Here is a 23,239-nt window from a genome sequence, read left to right as displayed (position 1 = left end):
CTTCCCACTGGCCAGCGTTCAGTTCTATCTCCTTCAGCTCTGCAAGCTGTAAAAACACCTTCCAGAGTCACACAGGGGAACTGAGTAAAATTCTCCTAACTTCACATCACCCGAAGGACTTTTTCTTACCCCTAGCCTCTGAGTAATAACACTGAGAAGGACTTCATTGTTGTGCTTTCCTATAACACCACTGCCGGATTCTGATTAGCCTGGATCTAATTCTGTAGTACTAATTTTTGTTCCAGGATTATCTCTATTGGATGCTGATTATATATATTTGTATTTTTTAAATGATAAACATTTATTTTATTATTTGTCAGCCTACTCAGTCATATATTAGATAGGCTAGGGAAGTTTAACATTAAAATTATCATCCAGAATCAGCACATAAGGCTGTTTAAAATGGGTATCCAGTGAAAACACCGTAAAGCACCTTGGGAGGTACTTTTTATCCAACGTAAACTGTAATATACAATGTCAAAACTGTATGAAACTTTATCATGTATTTGCCTTTAGATCATAAAAACTGAGGTTATTTTCAATAGACTATGTAGAGTCTTACATATAGTTGGTGCTAAATAAAAGCTTGTTGAAGGAATTGAAGCCATCCTCACAGAATTAAGAATTCTGGACAGAAATGTAGTTATAATTAAGCTTTAACCAGGCTGCACTTTGACCCACTTCCTTGTAACTAAACATCACATAACCTTAGATTCTGACCATTTGCGTCCCCATTGTTCCTGTAGATAGAAATTCTAATGTTAGAACCATGAGGCTTTTGTTTAAGAATTGCTTAAACGGATCCTGAATTACTGTGGAACTGCTAACGCCAACCAATTTAAAGACTCCCACAGACAAACCAAATGAGCACGAGAGTACAGTTTCTTTCTCTCCCTGTCCTGGGACTTCACCCTGTACTCTTCAACTAATCAACAATCTCTATGCTTTGGCTCACTCCAAAACTCTTAAAAACCCTAGCCCCAGAGTCCCCGGGAAGATGGATTTGGGGTTTTCTCTTTTCTCCTCATTTGTTGGCCTTACCATTAAACCTCTGTCTCTGTTGCAACCTGGTGCCTTTGGGTATTGACTTGCTGTGAACATCCGGGCAATGAACCTATTACAGCTACAGAATGAATACACAAATAAATGCATATGTGATGCCCCACTTGTATACATAAATAAGCCAGCGGAGAAAACCAAACACCACATGTTCTCACTCATAAATGGAAGTTGAACAATGAGAACATATGGACACAGGGAGGGGAGCATCACACACCGGGGCCTGTTGGGGAGTGAGGGACTAGGGGAGGGATAACATTAAGGAGAAATACCTAATGTAGATGATGGGTTGATGGGTGCAGCAAACCACCATGGCACGTGTATGCCTATGTTACAAATCTGCACATTCTGCACATGTATCTCAGAACTTAAAGTATAATAATAAAAAATAAAAATTACACTGCAACTTCTCAAAAAAGTTATACTTGTTGCTCTGTTTATTTGAAACGTGAAATTGCAGCCTTACATGATTTCTTTAAAATCCCATGTTACTTGCAAATAAATGAAATATTTCAAAATGAGTACACTTAGCAGAAACTTAGTAGTGTATGTATAACTTCAGGAGATCAATAAGTTCAAGTCAGTAACTAAAATGACCATATTCTTACCAACCAAGGTCATAGCGTCGTGTGTTTACGGTGTTTTTAAAGATTTCAAAATGCCGGGCTAATGTGATTATATGTGATATTATTGTTGTCTTTTTGTACAAAGTGAGTCACCTCAAGTTGAGTAACTTGTTCTGAGTAAGATAATGACTCACTGAGAAAGCCTGAAATACCATCTAAATGGCTTCTATTAGAACCCACTGCTGTCTGTGGCCTGTTTTATCAGTGTGATTTATTTAGAGGTCTGCTTCTAAATTGTGTATTTGTTCCATCATTTTGAAGAAGAGTTGCATTTCATTAAGAATATATACATAGTGAAACAACAATGACATCTTTTAGCAACTAGAATTCGCAATGAATTTAATTCTAAAGAAGAGTAGTATGCAGAATTTTTTTCCTGAAAAAGCTTGATGCTCATGTTTTTACACTCTATAAAGTTAAAATATCTATTCTGAGTTTTGCAAACAATTTATTGCATGTGTGTAAATCATTGCATTTATTTATAATTCTGCTATATTATGCTAATTTAAGAAATAAACCCTAAAATCATGCATGACAATTCCCAAGAATGCTAAGCTTTTTTTGAGACGGAGTCTCACTCTGTCGCCCAGGCTGGAATGCAGTGGTGCGATCTCAGCTCACTGCAAGCTCTGCCTCCCGGGTTCACGCCATTCTCCTGCCTCAGCCTCCCAAGTAGCTGGGACTACAGGTGCCCGCCACCACGCCCAGATAATTTTCTGTATTTTTAGCAGAGACAGGGTTTCTCCGTGTTAGCCAGGATGGTCTCGATCTCCTGACCTCATGATCTGCCCGCTTCGGCCTCCCAAAGTTCTGGGATTATAGGCGTGAGCCACTGTGCCCAGCCCCAGTTTTTCTTAATTTATTTTATGTACTCTGTATTTAGTTGTAGAATCCTCCCCTTCAATCTGAGCAGCTACATTAATATTAGCATTTTAGACAGGCACCGTGGTTTGCACCTCTCATCAGGCATCTGACATTTGACTAAAATGGCAGGAGTCTGAGGTGGGAGGATCACTTGAGCCCAGGAATTTGAGGCTGCAGTGAGCTATGAGCACACCATTGCACTACAGCCTGGGTGACAGAGAGCGACCCTGTCTCTGAAGAAAGCACATCTTATAGTTTCGAAGTGCTTTATGGCTTGTTAAGCTCCTTCACAGAAGTTGGCTTATTTGATGCTCACAACTTGTGACAGAGGGAAGATAAATATTATTCCCCCCTCCCCATACGTTGGGTGAGAAAAGTGCACATTTTTTTTTTTACAAAAGTGGAATAATTTAGGATTGTGCATGAAGGGAAGAAAAAGAATAAATATGTCTGGGGGAAATATGTAAACCAGTTCATTTCTTTAGTTGTAGAGAGACTTTGTTTTTTTTCTTTGCATAATAATAGCAGGTAATATTTAGTGCTTACTATATGCCAAGTGTGAATTGACCCATAGAATTCTCATAATAGGGCGTGAAGCAGGTATCCTTTTTTGCCTTGATTTTAGGGAGCAGAGAACTATGGAACAGAGAGGTAAGTAAAACCATTAGAAAGTGCCAGAGCTGGGACCCAAACTCAGGCCTTTGAACTGTGCTTTTAACCTCTATGCTCAGTGGTGTACTGGTGTAAAACAGTTTTCTGGGAAATACATTTTAAAAGCCCAAGTTCCATTTGTGTAAATACTCCCATCATGGCCAATTTCAAGCTGCCCATGGTTTAATAGCCAGCTTGGAAAATTCCTGAATATTTACTGATCAGTGATTAAGAGCCAGCTTGCCCTAGGACACCTTTGACGATCCTACATGGCCTCTCTGCGCCTGTGGACAGTATCATCTGAAGAAAGAATATTCAATTATTATTTTAAAATTGACTATTGAGTTAATATTTACTTACAATGAAATATATTCGTTTTAAATGTGCAGTTTGAAGAGGCTTGCTAAATGGACCTATCACCACAGTCAAGATACGGAACACTTCCATCAGTCCCAAAGGTTCTCAGGTGCCCCTTCCAGGTTAACCAGTTAATTCTCACTCCTCCCACACCTTTCAGCTCAGGTGACCACTGAGCTTATTTCTGTCACTATAGATGAGATTTTATCTTTCTGAAAGTTTCATATAAATGGAATCATACAGTATGTATTCTTTTGTGTCTGGTTTCTTTAGCTCAGCACAATCTTGGATTCAGTTCCAAGATTTAAGAAACATTTACTACCCCATAAAAAATCATTTACTCAGCTACATGATTAAGAATTTCATTTTCATTTGATATTTGAGTATGTTTTTAAAGCCTGAGTAGTTATTGATTGGCTGGTTTTCTTAACTCTAAATAATTGCTAACTTTCTTTTTCACTTTATGCCTTGTAGAACTGCCTCCTTACTGGTGAACTTTTTGGAAACTAATTATTAGTTAAATAAGACAATGTTAATTTGCTAAGTTGATCATTGTAAAAGGTTTGCTTTTTTTCTTCTTTCTTGTTTTAAAAGATAAACCTTCTAGTATCAACACATCTCAAGTGGCTTGAACACACAGGCTTAGCTTATTTTTATTTTATTTTATTTTGTTTTTTGAGACGGAATCTTGCTCTGTTGCCCAGGCTGGAGTGCAGTGGTGTGATCTTGGCTCACTGCAACCTCCGCCTCCTGGGTTCAAGCTATTCTCCTGCCTCAGCCTCCCTAGTAGGTGGGACTACAGGCGCACGCCACCACTCCTGGCTAATTTTTGTATTTTTAGTAGAGATAGGGTTTCGCCATGTTAGCCAGGCTGGTCTCGAACTCCTGACCTCAAGTGACCCACCTGCCTTGGCCTCCCAAAGTGCTGGGATTACAGGCATGAGCTACCGCGCCCAGCCAGGGTTAGTTTATTTTAAAGTTCATTTCTTGAGACTCCAGAAGATGGCACTCTTACAAAGCCTAAAGAAATAAAGCTTTGGCTTTGTTTTTCTACGTGGTTGTTTTTCTAGGTGGTTCCTTCCTGCTGTGACCCATTTGCAAAGCCATTTGTTTGGGAGAATAACATTTATTTTTTTTTCTGATTATCAGAGTCATATATGCTGTTTGTTAAACATTTTAATAAAGGTATTCTTCAAACCCCTTGCTAATCCCCAAGAGATAACTACTATAACAGTTCAGTATATATACAGTATTTTCCAGACCTTCCACTAGCTTTTACACACAACATATGCATATCAAAGTAAAAATTTAAATTTGTAAAATTTTAGATTTTAGGATAATCATAAACAATGTTCTTGTCTTTTGCTATAGGATTCTTTATTCAGTTTTTTTTTCTTTAAAGACAGACCTTCCACTTCTGCAATTCATTACTTGCCGAGTCCAAAGGGACCTCTCACATCTGTGTTGAATTAGGGCTTGTGGCCTAGTGAATGAGGGATAGACTCTCATGATAAGGATACTGCTATGGTCTGAAAGTTTTTGTCCCCCCATATTTGTATGTTGAGACCTAATCACCAATGACCCAGTATTAGGAGGTGGGGTTTTCGAGAGTGGATTAGGTCATGAGGGTGGAGCCCTGGCGAAGGGGATTATTGTCCTTATAAATGAGGCCCTGGGGCATTGCTTTGTCCCTTCTGCCATGTGAGGATATATCGAGAAGCTGTGTATGATCCAGAAAGCGGGTCCTTATCAGACAGTGAAGCTGCCTCCAGAACTGTGAGAAATAAGTTTCTCTCATTTTTAAGCCACGCGGTCCGAGGTATTTTGTTCTAGCCACCCGAAGGGACTGATAGATGCTGTGCTAGTTGCATTTCTTGTCAGTGAGAACAGGGCAAAGTGAAGTTACATAATAAGAAATGTAATGCTTCCTTTGCCAAGTGAAGACTTAAAGGATATTTTGGCCAAGATAGTATCAGAAAAGGACTATTATTTGAGTCTTGCTGGCTGTGCCATGAAATCCTAGCCACTGGAACTTCAATGGGAAATTTTGTGAAATCACGAATTTTTTTCAGATAGTTTTTTCCCCCATGATATAACCCTGCCGGTAGCTGACTTCCCCAAGAGCATATAGTCCAGGAGACCAAGGAAGAACTGAAAGGCCTTTGTGACCTATCTTTGGAGGTCATATACTGTCACTTCTTCAATAAATCTGCTCCTCATTCATTGTGAGAAGGAACTACACAAGGGAATGAAGACCAGGAGGCAGGGATCACTGGCACCAACCTGGAGGCTGCCACAAGTCACCAATGTGTGGGTGCTATTTAAAACCATGGGATTGGCCGGGTGCGGTGGCTCACACCTGTAATCCCAGCACTTTGGGAGGCCGAGGCGGGCAGATCATGAGGTCAAGAGATGGAGACCATCCTGGCCAACATGGCAAAACCCTGTCTCTACCAAAATTACAAAAATTAGCTGGGCGTGGTGGTGTGTGCCTATAGCCCCAGCTACTCAGGAGGCTGAGGCAGAAGAATCGCTTGAACCTGGGAGGTGGAGGTTGCAGTGAGCCAAGATTACACCATTGTACTCCAGCCTGGGCAACAGAGCGAGACTCCCTCTCAAACAAACAAACAAACAAACAAAACCCATGGGATAAGATCAGGGAGGAGAGGCTGGGGAGGGATTAGATGAGGTTACCGGGGGAGGGAGTATAGAGAAAAGACAAGAGGATTGAGCCAACATTGAGTCACAGAGAGAAGTCTGAGAAAAAGCTGCCTACAGAGTGATGGCTCTGGGAGCTTTGTGGTAAAAAATTTCCAAGAGAAGGGAATGCTGAGAAACTATGGTACTAGCTAATAAATGACCTTTGCATTTATACTTGTGCAAAATCCTTTCCCCTTTGAGTCTCACACCATTCTTATGTAGTTGTAAGAAAAACAGATGTTATTTAAAGCAGTAACTATTTGCAGACACTTTTGAGCACCAGGGAAGTAGAATCCTTTATTTATTACTTGGGGGCTGTGGACCTTGTTCAGAGGCCTTGATAAAATCCTTTTGAGTCTGAAAGGTAAAGGTTACCCTAGGATGTGTGCTGGAAGGTGAAGGCTAGACAAAGAGAGCTGAGCATATAATAAAGTGAGATGAGTGGAGGATCTGAAACCGTTAAAAATATTTTTTTCTTTTCTTTTTTTTGAGACAGGGTCTTACTCTGTTGCCCAGGCTGGAGTGCAGTGGCACGATAACAGCTCACTGCATTCTTGACCTCCCCAGGCTCAGGTAATCCTTCCACCTCAGCCTCCCAAGTAGCTGCGACTACAGGTGTGCACCCCCACACCCGATTAATTTTTTTTTATTTTTTTAATTTTTTTTGTAGAGACAGAGTTTTACCATGTTGTCCAGGTTGGTCTTGAATTCCTGGGCCCAAGCAATCTGCCCATATCGGCCTCCCAAAGTGTTGGGATTACAGACGTGAGCCACTGCATCTGGCCATATAAATGATATTAAAAGGAAAAGCTGCATACTGAAGCAAATCAGCTTAAGTTGGCTGACTAGCCATTGGCTTTTGGACTCAGCTCTGGAATTCTTCTTGTCTAGCACAACTCCTCCCTCTCCCTTCTGCTCCTTTGACACTCCTTATTCACCATGTTTCCTTGTTTCTTCATCCCACTTTGGTTCCATACAGTAAATAATAATAAGACACAAATATTGAGTACTTTCTAGGTGCCAATAGTTTCCAGGTTCCTAGTGCTTTAGGTACACGACCTCATTTCATCTTCACAAAACCCATGCCATGAAGCAGGTGCAGTCATTGCTATCATTTCCACTTTAAGAAACTGAGGAACACAGAGGTTAAGTTACTTGTTATTAAGTAGCAGAGCCGGAAATTGAACCCAGTGTGATGTTAGAGGCCAGGCTCTTAATCATTGAATTTTGCCCATTTTCCTTTTAGGGTTTTGAATTTGGCAACCCATGTTGAACCACCATCTACTCAGGCTGAGACTTTGGCTGCCTTTTTCCCTAATGCAGAACATGATTTTTGTTACTGACTTGTGGGTCTGACCTGCCCCAGTGGAGACCCCACCCTGGGCCTCACTGCTGCCAGCTAGGAGAAAGGAGAGCAGAACGATGTTTGTTCACACCCTCTGTCTTTTCACATGTATTTGCCCTGTTGCCTTTTTCCCTCGTCTACCTGGATGATTTCTTTATGTAGCATTTCATTGCCCCTCCTGGAAAATTGTTCACTTCTTCCATGTGTCCTTCGAAGTTCTGTTCTTTTTTTTTTTTTTTTTTGCTTTTTTTTTTTTTTGAGACAGAGTCTCACTCTATTGCCACGCTGGAGTGCAGTGGTGCAATCTCGGCTCACTGCAACCTTCGCCTCCTGGGTTCAAGTGATTCACCTGCCTCAGCCTCCTGAGTAGCTGGGATTACAGCCACCTGCAACTGCACCCGGCTAATTTTTGTATTTTTAGTTAAGATGGGGTTTCACCATGTTGGCCAGGATGGTCTTGATCTCTTGAGCTCATGATCTGCCCGCCTCAGCCTCCCAAAGTGCTGGGATTACGGGCGTGAGTCATGGTGCCCAGCCCTTTGAACTTCTATTCAACAGATCTCACTGTATCAACATTCTTGGTAGGTGTTTATCTCTGCCCTCAACCATGAGCTCCTCAAGGCAAGGACCATATCATATTCATCACTGAGCCTCCAACCTGGCACACTGTAGGGGCTCAGCGTTTCTTGACTACATGAACAATGGTGCTAGAAAATGAACAGGACAACTCTCAACTGCTGTAGTAGACAATATAATTTTGCTACAACCTTGATGGGCTTACATAAAAAGGCCAGAACTTCTAAAAGAATCTTCTTTTAACTTAATCCTCAAACCCTGACATCTTCATCCCAGTTTTATCTACATTATCATTATTATCATTATTAATGTTTTGTAGAGATGGGGGTCTCTCTATGTTGTCCAGGCTGGTCTTGAACTCCTGGCCTCAAGCAATCATCTTGCCTCTCAGCCTCCCAAAGTGCTGGAATTATAGGTGTGAATCATTACTCCCAGCCTCTATTTTATTAGTAGCATTTCAAAAACTTCTCTCTATGCTCTTGACATTCTTGTTGGAATCAAGGCATACATTTCACATTACCACCATTCATCTTTTATTACAATTAACTCTATTAAAACAATACTACTTGATTAAAGCTCTATGATTAAAAAATATTCCGGGTTACCAGAAGAAAGTTCATTAAAAGACTACTCCAGGTCCAGAAGGACATAAGGTAATTTTGATTTGTTACAAAGACCAACATGACCAAAATGACTTGTGACTGAATATTGTTTCAGAAGGGCAAAAAGGATTCAATGTGAATAGGGAATCCAAAGAAAATGGAACAGACAAAAATAGGGATTGAAGTAATACAGCATGTTACTCTGAAAGGAATAATTTCTATTTGTAAATTTCTTGTTCCTAAGGAACCAATCATGGGGCAGATCTTGTGAAATTTTACATTAGTTCTTCAATTTCCTGAACTTGAGATGAGACCACCTCACCATTCACCATCTCCTGCACAACTGTCTTGATTTTTCGGGTTTTGGTTGGGTCTAAAGATAAAAATGGAATAAGGGGGCAAGAGTTAGTGTTTCAAATATTAATCCAACACTGGTTGTTTAATGTAGGCTTCTAAATTAAGCATTGGTTGATACAATCCATCTAATTAAACTTTCAAAAGTAAATTTTACTTCTCAAAAATGTGTTTTATCCAATGACAATGAAATGTATTCAGTGTTGCCTTGTACATATATGAAAACTTTTTTTAAGAAAACATTTCAAAGGTGGTTATGGTGATCATAATACCTTGCAGCAGAGTAGGTTTTTTCCCTCCTGGTATTGCCATTTTTTTTATTTTTTAATTTTAATTTTAATTTTCTTAAAGACAGGGTCTGGCTTTGTTGCCCAGGTAGGAATGCAGTGGCATGATCATAGCTCACTATAACCTCTAACTCCCGGGCTCAAGCGGTCCTCCTGCCTCAGCCTCCAGAGTAGCCGAGATCACAGGTATACACCACCACACCCAGCTATTTTTTTTCTTAAGTTTTTTGTAGAGATGGGGTCTCGCTATTTGCCCAGGTGGGTCACGAACTCCTGGCCTCAAGCGATCCTCCCACCTCAGGTTCCTGAAGCTATGAGGTTACAGGCATGAGCCACCATGCCCAGGCCCCCAAAAGTTTTAATATGGTATAGACTACTCATTTTGTGCAGGAATGCATAAATGTTTTTCCTTGGCTCAGAATATAAATATGCTTTAAATTAAAATTAATAATAATGCAGTATTCAATGAGACCTTACAGGTTTTGCATTAATAAATGTGATTCCGACTTATTCTAAGTGATTCTAGGGTTTCTGCATACCTTTAGAGGAATCAGTTGACTGTGCTTGTGATTTGGAGTCTGTCACAAATAAACTTTCCTCCAAACCATCACTGTAAGAAAACAAAGGAGATGACCTCAAAAAGTGAAGCAACCTGGCTTTTAATGGAAGATCTGGTCTGAGAAATTAGATTTCCCAATTTGTAGGCCTGAGTTCTTCCAACTAGTGCAGACTCTGATCACTTTTGGAAAGCTTGTTAGAGTAGGTGGTTCAGGTGGCTACTATGTGTCCTTCTTATCATCAGGTCTTTGATATCAGAAATTGAGTAAGTGACTTTTATAGTACAGGGAGTACTCATTTACAAACTGTTTCTGACCGTGGTGCCTTTGTTCTTTGCAGCATTTTATGAATTATCAAGTAAGATAATGGGTGAAAACACTTTGCAAAGTGTAGAGCATTTAGTAAATCCCAGGCATATCTTTACTAGACTTGTGTTTGTTTGTTTGCTTTTCTGTCAACTAAAACCCCCTTCCTTCTATTTCTGCTGCCCACTCTTGGTCAGCCCCTGAAGGTGTTTACAGCCTCCGTTGTCTGCTCACCCTTGGGCCTCCCCGTCCAGCAGGCGGCGGTAGGTCTCAATCTCCAGCTCCAGGCGGGCCTTGACATTCAGCAGCCGCTGGTGGTCCACGTTCTGGCGCTCTGCGTCCGCGCGCACCTGGAGCAGCTGTGCCTCCAGGTTGCTGATGAGCTGCTGCACCTGGGACAGCTGCGCGCAGTAATCGCCCTCGGCTTCGGCCAAGGAGTCCTCCAGGGATTTCTTCTGCACGTGGGAGGGAAATGGCATAGAAATAACGATGGAGGGGACCGAAAAGAGGAGGGTAGCCAACGGCTGATGTAATTTGGATGCAGCATTTTCTTTGGAAGTCCAAAGGATGCTACGTCTGTTTGCGCACGAGCCTACCATGGCAAGCTGGGACTGTAGCTCGATCTCCAGGTTCTGAAAGGCGCGACGCAGGTCGGTGACCTCGCTCTTGCTGGACTGAAGCTGCTCGGTGTTGGTGCTAATCTCCTTACGGAGCTCCCCGCTCTGCAACAGCAAAGACAGCCAGGGGGCTCGAGCGCTGAGCTCGCTCGCAGGCCTTTCTGTGAATGTATCAAAGCCTTTGTTGTTTGTGTTACCTTTTCAATGAACCAGGCTTCAGCGTCCTTCCGATTCTGCTCAGCGATGGTTTCATACTGCGCCCGCATATCATTGAGGAGCCTGGTGAGGTCCACTCCGGGGGCAGCGTCCATTTCTACGCTGACCTCGCCTGGGCCGCCCACCCGGAAGCTTTGGAGCTCCTGGGGACAGCATGTGAGAGAGAGGGGCACAGGGGTCCATTGTGACTTTCGTGGGCCCTGGATACTTTTGTCCTCTTGGGCCCCTTCCTACACACACACACACACACACACACACACACACACACACACACACACACTTAAAAATTCTATCTTATGACTGTTGGTATAAAGACAAATATATTAATGTAATACATTAAAACTTTTTTAACCTCAAAATTCATATTTTTCTTCTGATATTACAAGAACTTAAGACATATTCATGGGTCCCTAAAATTACCACAGACGCTGGGAGCAGTGCCTGCTGTGCCTAATGGGTAAGTTGGCTCTGCTTCTTGAGGGACCACGACCTTTACGTGAAAGGAGGCCTGGCGTACACTCACTGGGGTTTTCACCTACAGCTGCCAAACCAAGGGCTGCAGACAGTACCTGGGCTTGCACGCTGTTTGTGCCACAATCATTGAAAATCTAGTAGAAACTTCCTATTGCCAGCGTCCCTTCCCTACCTAGCCTCCAATATGCACCATGGCACATCAGAGTTTTCTGGTGTGCATTATGCTAAGTATAACCAGTTTCTCTGACATATAAAACATTATATATTATTGGTAGACTTTTGTTTTAACTTTTAAAATACTCAGTTTTTAAAAAATCACTGAATTAGGACTGTTAGCATTCCTATTGTCATTGCCTTATAATGAAAATGACAAAATCAGAAAGTGCCTCAAATTTGTTGAGCCTTAGCAGGAACCACCATCACCACTACCACCACACACACATCACACACACACACACCACACACATCACACAGAAATCTAAAACAAATGGCCATTTTAACAGGGAGACAATGTATTCTCCATACTTGTCCTGACTCCAGATTTCTAAATTTGAAATTGTAATTTTTGGGTCTGGGAGAAAAAAAAAAGTAGCTGAGTGAGGCTGCCCTGTCTGACTCACGTCCTCGTGGTTCTTCTTCATGTAGGCCAGCTCCTCGTTCAGGCTCTCGATCTGCATCTCCAGGTCGGTCCTGGTCAAGGTCAGCTCGTCCAGCACCCGGCGCAGGCCATTGATGTCGGCCTCTACGCCCTGGCGCAGGGCCAGTTCATTCTCATACCTGAAAACCAAGTGCAAAGCAGTTGAGGGAATCAACACAACCATTTGAACAAGGCCACTGATCTTCAGGGCTATTTCTTGCTTAAATCTGTGCACCTACTTAATAATGGCAGCATTGTAGTGTATGATGCAGTTTTTGCTGTTGTGTTTTTCCTTTCCTTTTTTCCCACCATTGTTTACTGTTCAGTTGGGGAGGAGAAGAAAAGTGAATAAATTATAAGGCAATACTTTCCTACCAGCGATGAATTCCAATACCACAGCATCCCAGGGAATAATTTTCCCTTTGGCTGGCTGCCGTGGCTGTAAATAGCAGCAGCCCCTCTCTAAGTGGAATTTCTAAAAGCCGTTGAAAATAAGTTACTCTTTTTGCTTAACGTTCTTCATGATTTAACTTAAAACACTGATACTTCTTTAGTGGCTTTGACTAAGATTTTACAGGTTCAGGACCATGGCCATTGCAACTTCCTGTGTGGAAATTTTGTGAAGCAAAAAGGAAATTAGTATTTCTTACCTATATCTGGGAGAGTTGAGCATGGAAAAGGAGGAAGGAATATAAAAATTAGTACATGGTTAATCTTTCCATTGTATGTGTCATCAGGAAAACAATGGTTGATACATTGAAAATTGAGGTTTAGAGGCGGGTGGATCATGAGGTCAGGAGTTTGAGACCAGCCTGGCCAAGATAGTGAAACCCCATCTCTACTAAAAATACAATAATTAGCTGGGCACGGTGGCAGCCGCCTGTAATCCCAGCTACTCGGGAGGCTGAGGCAGGAGAATCACTTGAACCTGGGAGGCAGGGGTTGCAGTGAGCCGAGATCGCGTCACTGCACTCCAGCCTGGGTGACAGAGCGAGACTCCATCTCAAAAACAAAAAACAAAAAACAAAAAAAGAAAATTGAGGTTTAGGACACTGGTAGGATTATGGTGTCAGTCACATCATGAGTTGAGTCAATAGCACACTACAAATATCGTGATCCATAGCCCTGGGTTTAAGTAACTTATAATTTAAGGACATTTAATCTGAATTGCATTAGATTCTAATTACTTTCTAGAACACCCTATGTGAATTTACGAAAACAGTAAATATATGGAGTATGTGAACTTCAGAAGATTTTATATCAATGAAGGCAGGACAGTAGGACAGAAGACATGGTGGGACACGCCCACGATCTTCAGTTTATTCGACTCACTTCATCCTGAAGTCCTCAGCAGCTAGTCTCGCATTGTCAATCTGCAAGAGGAGCTGGGCATTTCCAATGCTGGCTGAAATGATCTGGCAAAAGAGAGGGACACACACAAGATTGAAGCCCTAAAAAACTAGTATTATACAAATATATTTTTGACACAAAGGTAAAAATGGTGATATTAAATGCTGTTTTATTTAGAGTTTAAGACAGTTTCATTTTTCTAAGACAATATCTGTATAAAATAATATTGAGAAGTAAAGAAATGCAGATTTCCTACAGAAAGATAATGGAAATACAATCATTTCTTAGTAAATGATAAAGTGGAGTGAAACAACCTGGGATGAGAAAATTGCTGCAAGTACAGCTAAATTGGAAAATATCAAAGTTGTAGGTGATTATCACTGTAAAACATTGTAATGGTAAAAAGGAAAAAAAAATTCCCAAAGCGCCTCCAAAAGAGATCCTACCTTATTCCTGAGGTCTTCAATCAGTGGATAATATTTGCTGTAATCGCTCTGTGAAGCATCTGCAGTCCCAGTTCCTCGTGTTTCATACCATTCTCGAATTTTGTTTTCTAGCTCAGTATTAGCCTCTTCTAGAGCTCGCACCTTATCCAGGTAGGAAGCTAATCTATCATTAAGATTTTGCATAGTTTCTTTTTCTGATCCAGAAAGAAGGCCTCCATCATTGCCTGAGAGAATACCTAGAGAGCCACCTCCTGGGCTGCCCCCAAATCCCATCCCCAGCCCTCCAAAGCTACCTCCACCCAGGGCTCTCCCATAACAAGCACCCAGTCCTCCTGCCATGGAACTTCCGGAGCCACCCCCAAAGCCGGAACTAGAACCAAACATGGAAGCAGCAGAAAAGCCTCCCCCACAGCTGGTTCCAAAGCCAAAGGCACTTCCCCCATAACCACTTCCAACACTGGAAGCAGACATGCCCCTGGGTCTGCCTATCACACTCTGCGAGGAGAGCCGCCGGGACAGTCCGGGGGTGCGCACTGAGAGTGACATGGTGTTGTTGGAGAGATCCATGGCCTGGGGAAGGTGGCCACAACTGGAGAGGAAGTTGTGCCAGCAAGCCAGAAAGCTAAACTTTTATAGGCTGCAAGATGGGTGTCGCAGTTGAAAAGTTCACTTTCTCCACTCAAAATTGGATCCTCCCCCCAGGTTTTTGGCCAGCTCAACAAGTGAATGATTTATGTATAATGAAAATTCATTGATACAGAAATAATCGAATAATCATTTCCATTAAATATTTGTTATATGAAAAAGAAAGCTGGGTGGAGTAGAGTCTGCTTGTCATAAGGAATTTTTCTTCTCCAAATTAGTCTGTTGCCTGTATTCCCAGCACTGCCTATCACAGTAGGAAGATAATGAGCGATTGCTGAATGGATACGTTAAATACTTCTTCCTAAACCTTATGCTTTTTTAAGTTCTTCCCTGATCTTTTCTGTTTGTTTCCTTTGGAAAATCCAGTGTAAACCATTTGTTTCCTTGGGAAAAACCAATCCAATGTAAAATCCAGTCATGATCAAGTATACCTTTTAGTGGAATACAGCTTCAGAAGCAGCTGTGAAATGCACTGGTGAAAGGTGGAGAATAAATACATTTTCCAGATGGATACTAGAATTTGCATTTTCAAGGATTTTAAAACCTTGGCATTAGGATGTTGCATGTTTCTTTTCCCTCTTATTCTTCAACTTGGAAAAGTACTATTTTTGAGTACAGTTGTTTATAGTAGAGTTTATTATAGTTGTTTCAGCAGTTTTACCTTGTCTGATTGCTCACTGCTCTGCACTCAGCATTTACTACGTTTATTCCTTCAACAGATATTGCCTGTAATGGTTGCTCAATAAATGTGTTGACTAGTTGAATGGATTGTGTAAACACTTCAGATTTTATTGCCATTATCAATAAGGAGAAAGTGGAAACACAGTTCAAATTAAGAAATGATTAAAACCCCAAGTTTAAGAGGCTAGTGAACCATTTCAGTTGACTGCTATGATGAAAAAGGATAAATTTTACAATATAGAATAAATTAAATGTTATATTTTAAACTTTGTTGTGAAAACTTTGCAAAGCGTGCTTCAAGGAATTATATCCAGTATCTTTAATTTTTAAGACATAAAGTTCTTATACTTTCTTGTTTGGTATATTATTTATCTTTGAAATTGATATGGCTTATATATTGAACATGAGAACTAACGTTCTTACAGGAAATGCATTAACTTGAAAGAAGCCTGCTTTCAGAGAGAGTTGTAGATACCTGGAAACCGAGTAGTACAATTCCAGGGTGGTGGAATTCCCTTAGGAATTTAAATTGTGAGCATTTTGATTGGATAAGAAGGAATAAGGATTTTTCTTTTACATGTTTTCTTTGAGATGATGGCCCAATTCTCTACATGTCTCATTGCAAAATAGCTCTATAGTTTTTTTTTAAATATAGCTCTCTATGTATTTATTGTAGGAAATTTAGAAGATGCAGAAAACATAAAGAAGATGTATGTATATATGAGTATTTTATATACATTTTTGAACATAATTGATTCAATATAAGATTTTATAATCTGCTTTTCTCTTAAGATTATATAATTATCTATCACTTGAACTTTAATAATTGGGTACAGAACATGGATTGTGGATTCTTCGAAATTCTTTGTTGGATTCAGATTTCTAAATTCAGTTTGCTCTGTATTTGATGATAGGAAATAAAATTTCTGGGTGTAAATAACAGTTTTTTTGCAAAGATGTTTATACTGAATTTTATTAATAAGGTATACACTGACTGTGTGTGCTATAGACATATATGTATTTTGACTAGAATGGATTTATTGAAATAAAATACATTAAAATCATTGTAACGATACATTTCCTACCTCGTGGGAAACAGGGCCTTCATTTCTCCATCAGGGACCTCTGTTTGCTTATAGATGGCCACTAAAACTCCTTTTCAATTTGGTATATTTGGATTCTGCGTTTTATTTTATTCTAAGGAAAAGTTTTAAAAATATCACAAGTATTCTAGATTTCTAAAATAAAATTGAATTCTTATTTGATTTAATAATACATACCTTTCATAAAAAGGAAGATTTTTATTTTTATTTATTTACCACTACTGGATTTTTTAAAAAAATTTCAACTTTAATTTTAGATTCAGGAGGTACATGTGCAGGTTTGTTACGTGTATATATTTCATGATGCTGAGGTTTGGGGTACGACTCATTTCATCACCCAGGTAGTAAGCATAGTACCCAATAGTTGTTTAACCTTTGCTCCCCACAGTAATTCCCAGTGTCTATTGTTGGCATTCTATATGTCCATGAGTGCCCAATGTTTAACTCCCAAAAAGGAGGCTTTCTATACATTTTAAAGTGGAGATTGAATCTATCTGGTAAAGATTAATTTCTCAGCAAAATTATTGGATACCTGTGAGATCATTGAGATGTTACTTACTTAATACAAACAATCAACCATAAAAATTAGCAAATATGTGGCTATTGTTTAAGGTTTTTCCATAAGCATATGCAATACTTTTTGTTTCTCTTACTAAAACAATAACCTGATTTTTTTGGACACTTCAATAGCAGAGATAATATGTGAAGTAAGCCTGTAACTGTTACACAACTTGAATTATGTCAAAATGATGTGGTCTTTTTGAAAATTAAATCAAGAATTTCAACCAAGCCAACATGAAAGTATTCAAGTACTGGGTCTGCTGTTACCTCCATTCTTCAATGTCTAGTCCATTTGCCCAGTGTCTTGGACAAAGTCAGCATTCAATATATGCTTATTGATTTCTCTCTTGATAAATCAAGCTGCTGGGCCATTAATGTGTGTTATGTATGAGGAAATTTTTCCAAAATCAAAAAAGAGTGTATCAATATAAAGGCAAGCTACAAAGTATAATAATTTAAGTATTCATGGATTCACAATGTAGACACATTCAGATGTTACTCTCATTCTAATGTACACGTGCATGCACACACACACACACCCAGAAACATGCACTCAGATGTCTTTGCTTGGTGCCAGTGTGCAGGTGCTCCCTGCAGAGGGATCTTCTGCAGCCCCTGCTGCTCCACCTTCCCTGGGAGCCCTTTCTCCTGAGAATGCTTCTTTCTCTGGCCTTTATCTCATTGGAGTTAGTCTCAATGGTTAGCACTTGTTTTGCCTTGTAGAGTACAGACTGACTCCTGAGGAATTCCAGACCTGTAGCCTAGATTCCCCGTAGTTTACTGCTGCCTCCTGTCCACCTGCATATCCAGATATTATCTCCCTGATTACAGCCTCCGCGAAGCTGAGGTTCTTCCATTGTGAAGAGTCCTGAGCCAGAACTAGCAGTGCCCACTGGGGATTAGGGGACAGATGCCAAGGGGTCACACCTGAAGCCCATGGCAAACCTCCGTAAGGAATACCTGCGATCAATTCGGGCAAATGGAAGGACTGTTTTGACTTTTTATAAAAAAAAAAAAAAAAAAAAAAAAAAAAAAAGCCACTTTCCCAGGGACACAAATGATGAACCCATGGTGAAATCCAATTACAACTTCCTTTTATATTATTACATAAGGGACAAATGTGAAGGGACATATTTCTCCCCAATCTAAACTCGTCACAAAGAGCAAGCAAGTGGGATTTCTAAATAAAGGGGGTTTAAGCAAGAGATTTGCAGAAATCACACATTTGCTATAGATGTGGAAAGAATGTAGCAACCTAAGGCAGTCTCAGCTTGAGAGAAGCCATGATCCATTTGTTTAATTTCTTGAGAGAATGAAAATCTGGTCATTGGAAATGCCAGTGATTTTAGCCCCATATGGAGGTTTTTACCAAGGATTCCTTAAATCTATATTATAAGCATTTTGACTGAGCTTGTCTTGTTTGAATTATCAGTTATTATGTACTTACTACTTTTTGGACACTGGGCCAGCTGAATTACAGACATTATTTTTTAACCTTCACGGCAAGCTCTTAAAGTGGTACTGGTTTTATTTGTTTGTTTGTTTGAAACAAGGTCTTGCTTGGTTGCCCTCACTCCGGCTGGAGTGCAGTGGTGTGATCATAGCTCTCTGAAACCTTGAACTCCTGAGCTTAAGCAATCCTCCTGCCTCAGCCTCCCAAGTAGCTAGGACTACAGGTGGGCACCACAACACTGGCTATTTTTTTTTTTTAATTTTTTTGTAGAGATGGAGTCTTGTTATATCGCGCAAGCTGGTCTTGAACTTTAGGCCTCAAGTGATCCTTCTGCCTTGGCCTCCCAAAGCACTGGGATTACAGGCATGAGCCACCTCAAGGCGCCCAGCTTCAGGTGGTACTTTTATCCCATTTTACAGATGAGCAATCTGAGAGTCCAGATGTTAAGTGATTTATTTACGCCCATGCAGCTGGGAGGTGGCAGAGATAGGATTCGGGCCTGCAGTGCCTTCTATAGATAGCACAACCTTGCTGCTGGCGGTGACAATAAAAAGGGCAGAGGATACTCTGACATCCCCTAGCTATGACACCTGACACCAGGCTTCTGCCCTGCACATCTAACAGGAGGTGCTCTTTTTTTTTTTCTTTTCTTTCAAGCTTTCTCCTTGAATTTCTCAGTGTATGGGCTGAGACCTAGAGAATGACTTTTCATGGCTTATAAGCAACAACATGACACATGAAATTCTGTAAACACACAGGCAAATGCGGTTTTCATTTTAGCTTTGACCTGTAACTACATCTCCAGAGATCTTATAAAGCACAAGTTAAACTTGCACTCCCCACACAAGAACTTGATGTTATGGTTGTTAACTATTATTCACTCCCAAGTGTCCCCCAAGACAGAGAGATTCCATTTTACTGCCATAGAAATGAAAACAGAAGCAAATAAAATGTCAAAAGAAATGTGCCAAGTTCAAAATTGTACCTCAGTGATTTGATCACATAATATGGGAATATGATTAAGTTGAATTTTTGAACTTGGAATTGATTTTGTGCTGAAAGGTACACTTTCCAACTCTAATGCCTACAGTAAAATTTAAATAATATTGCTCAATCTCTAAAAATTATGTTTATATATTATTTGTTTATGTTTCTATACATATAACATATTATCCTAGACTAAGCTTGTTAGGTAGGTACTACATCTAATTTATTTTTTATCCTGAGTCCTAGCCTAGTGTTTGGCTGAACTTTATCACTGCACTCCTTGAATGATTTCATTTGAAAGAAGTTAAATCTTAATGTGTTTGAATGTGTCATTTGAAATTCATTTCATTTGAAAATGACTGTGCCCTAATTTACTGGTATGCTTTGACCAAGATTTATTCTGAATTCAGTTATGAATGGGGAGCAACTTCAGAAGTTGAAAAGGGAAATATTTCTTCTTCAGTGGCTTTTTTTTTTTAAGTGGGAGGCTAAGTTAAATAATCAAGACTCTGCTTTAGAGGTTTTAGAAGTGAAAATAATTTTCTTTGACAGCCACATTAATGTATAAGCCAGTGGTGATATAAAAAAAAATAAACAATCTTGGGCTTGTTGGCAGAGTGATTGCATAAGTTGAGGCAGAGAGGAAAATGATTATAGCCGGGGCAAACTGTTCAAAAGAATTATATCTTCCATTTTTGTAGAGTTTAGGAAATGTTCAAAATAGAGAAAATTAGGTATGTGTTTTTTACAAGTCTTTAGATTTTTATTGAGTAAATCATACCCTCATCTTTTCATGTCAGGTTGATTTCTGTCCTGGTCTTTGCAGGGTTTTCTACCTGAGTTTTTTCCCGTAAGACAGACCTGTCATTTTCTGCAACTCGCTGATCCCTTGGTCTGTAACATCTTTCACTTTGGATAACATTATAAAATCCTGTGAGTGACTGAGAGAATTTTGGGTTGCTTACATTTTATGTATTGTGCTTTTGAGATGAGGGTTAAACAAGGACCCTAAGGGGTATGAGTGAGATTGACTTCTGGGCTCCAGAGATCAATGGTTCTTGAAAGCAGGGGAGAATTTTGAAAGTGGTAGGAGACAGGAAGATGATAAAATAATACCCTGATGAGAGGAATCTTGGAAATGAGCCTAGGGGAGAGAAAACAGAGATGTTTGAAAGAGAATTCAAAAATAAAAATCACTACTAATGCTTTAAGTTGGAATTGTTACTTGGGGGTCTAATCAGGTACCTGAGGCTGATCCTGATGCATGTGGATGAGAACAGAGTGTCCGAGGAGGTCACTGGCCATGTTTTGATTTTGTGTCACTCCATGTCATTCTCCTTTTTAGACGATTCAGAACTCTGGGTAGAAATAATTTCCAGAGCTCAGAAAAAATAGTTATTTCCATCCTAACCTCACCTCTAGGGGCTCTCTCTGAGTTTGATAGCTTCACTTCTGCACTGACAATTTCATATGAAATGAAAAAATACATTGATGATAATTCTAATGTGTGATAAAGGCTTCTCTCTGGATCTGTTTACCTGTCAGAAATAGGATTATGTCATTCTAGTTCTTAGCTCATATCAGAAATATAGATAGATACAAAGATTAATGCTTCACTTTCACACAGTAACTGCTGGCAGAACTGGAGGTAGAACTCCACCATCTGGTCCACATGTATGTAGCTCTCACTCACTTCTTTGAAAGATTGCTTGGAAGAAACTAGAGACAGACCAAAGAAGCAAGAGGAAGAAAAAATCTTCATTTTTCTGATCTAAAAATAACAATTCTACTTCTTTTAACAGGTAGTTAAAAGAGGACTATCCTAAATTAAGAATAACAATCCTACCTCTTTTAACACAGTGTCATCATTGCCATATAACAGTGGTCAGGCCTAATCAGTTACAAACCCATCTGCATAGGTTTCTTATTAATCAGATTCACAGTCTGGTATTTGCATGTCAAAGTTTCAGACCATTCTGGAATGTGACTCAGTAGGTGAAAAAGAATTCACTTTTAAATATTCTTAACATCTTTAAATGCAACTTACTAGCTAGTGTGACTTGGAAGAAAATTAAGAAAAAAATGAGTGAAATCTCTTCACTTTGGAAAAGAAGGCAATGAGAATAGGTGAGAATACCTTTTCTGACAAAAGTTGTACTGAATCAAGTCATGTGTGATGTTAGCCAGCAAAGCTGGACATTTGCCACAATTGGCTGTTGTGTCTGGCTGATGAAAATGACAATTAGAAAACAACAAAATAACTGCGGATAGGCAAGTGCCTATTTCAACTGTGAATCATGTATTGCTTTGTTATGTAATTAGTTGCTTATGAGGGTGTCATGGTTTTAGAGAAACAGCGCTGAGGTTCAGTCTCGCTCTACTACTTGGTAACTGCTTGACTTTGGGAAAGTCTTTATCTCATGTCTTCATATGAGTCCTCATTTATCCTCATATGTAAAGTGGGGATAACATAATAAGGTTGAACCTTATTATATATGCTATATCATAGCATATAAAATTGCTATTTCTGAAAGTCAGAAATTATCATATATTGGAAAGCTTTAAAAAAAATCTTTATTCTTTCAATTTAAAATAATGAATCAAGTGCCTGCTATGTGTTAGATATTATATTACATCTTAGGAATTCAAAGTGGTACCATTCACATCCTCAAAAATTCCCAACTCTTAGAAATTATCATATATTGGCAAGTTCATATGATTCAACCTAATAGCTTCTACCTCACAGGATTATTGTGAGAATTAAGTGAGAAATGCATGAAATGTTTGGCACACAGGCTCATAGTAAGTGCTCAATAAATGGTGGATATTATTATTCTTAAATGAATCATGTAATTATTTTCTATATAATAATCAAACTCAATCCCACTTATTTGCAACTTCTGTATCAAGTTTTAAGTCCAATCTATTTACTGGAATACAATGATTTAGCGCACATTGATTTTTCCCATAAACATTCATATGCAATGATTGCTCACTAAAATGCGAAAAGGGTGAGGATACAATATGTGTTTTTATTGTTTTTGGATTTGGCTTCTTTCATTTAGCATGTTTTCGAAGTTCATCTCTGTTATAGCATGTATCAGTACTTCATTCCTTTTTATTGACGAATAAGATTCTATTGTGTGGATATATTACATTTTGTTTATCCATTCATCGGTTGATGGACACTTGAGGTGTTTCGCTTTGGGGCTTTTATGAGTAATGCTGCTATGAACATTTGTGTATAAAAGGACACATCGTATTAACCTATTTATATGAAATGTCCAGAGTAGGCAAATCCGTAGAGACAGGAAGTAGATTAGTGGTTGTTAGGGGCTGGGAGGAAGGGAAAAGGCGGTGACTACTAATAGGTACAAGATTTCCTTTTGGGGTGATGAAGTGTTCTAAAACTAGATAGTGGTGATGGTTGCAAAACATTATAAGCACTGAAGACCACTGAATTGTACGTTTTGTAAGGGTGAATTTCATGGTGTGTGAATTATATCTCAATAAATCTGTTATTAAAAAAATGAGAGACATTTCATTAAAAATGTATGTTCACCATATAAAGAAAGAGAGGACCTGATAGTATATGCAGCTTATTATCAAAAGGAGACACATTTTGCCTTGAGAAGGGTTTCAGTAATGTTGTTTTTAATCTATTTCCATTTTAAGTATAGTGTACTTCACTCTTATTCTGCTCAGCATTTGTGATTGAATTTGACTCTCAAATTATTCAAAGAGCCGTGTTGAGTTTTAAAAGGCAGTGGAAGCAATGGGAAAAG

General features: G+C 39.5%; 1 protein-coding gene and 1 long non-coding RNA gene across 4 annotated transcripts in view; one reads left to right on the top strand and one right to left on the bottom strand.

Moving 5' to 3' along the window:
* The window catches only part of LOC117976486 (uncharacterized), a 162,323-nt gene that overhangs the window by 33,755 nt on the left and 105,329 nt on the right, over positions 1 to 23,239 (top strand). The window lies entirely within an intron of this gene.
* On the bottom strand, positions 6,158 to 14,591 carry KRT12 (keratin 12). Its single transcript, XM_003831407.5, has 8 exons — positions 14,025 to 14,591; positions 13,561 to 13,643; positions 12,212 to 12,368; positions 11,099 to 11,260; positions 10,881 to 11,006; positions 10,519 to 10,739; positions 9,961 to 10,031; positions 6,158 to 9,153 (listed from the first exon to the last, which is right to left on the bottom strand). The coding sequence occupies exons 1-8, from the start codon at positions 14,589 to 14,591 to the stop codon at positions 9,056 to 9,058; spliced, it is 1,485 nt and encodes a 494-aa protein (XP_003831455.2). The 3' UTR covers positions 6,158 to 9,055.

This window comes from Pan paniscus, chromosome 19 (genome assembly GCF_029289425.2).
Source record: "Pan paniscus chromosome 19, NHGRI_mPanPan1-v2.0_pri, whole genome shotgun sequence".
NCBI lineage: Eukaryota > Metazoa > Chordata > Mammalia > Primates > Hominidae > Pan > Pan paniscus.
The sequence above is the reverse complement of the archived record's forward strand: the minus strand, read 5'-3'. Positions and strand labels throughout refer to the sequence as shown.

Coding starts and splice junctions, on each gene's coding strand:
- KRT12 (XM_003831407.5), bottom strand. CDS start 14,591: ATGGATCTCTCCAACAACACCATGTCACTCTCAGTGCGCACCCCCGGA. Junction 12,369..13,560: donor GCTGAGGACTTCAGGATGAA/GTGAGTCGAATA, acceptor CTTGGTTTTCAG/GTATGAGAATGAACTGGCCC. Junction 11,007..11,098: donor AAGCCTGGTTCATTGAAAAG/GTAACACAAACA, acceptor TTGCTGTTGCAG/AGCGGGGAGCTCCGTAAGGA.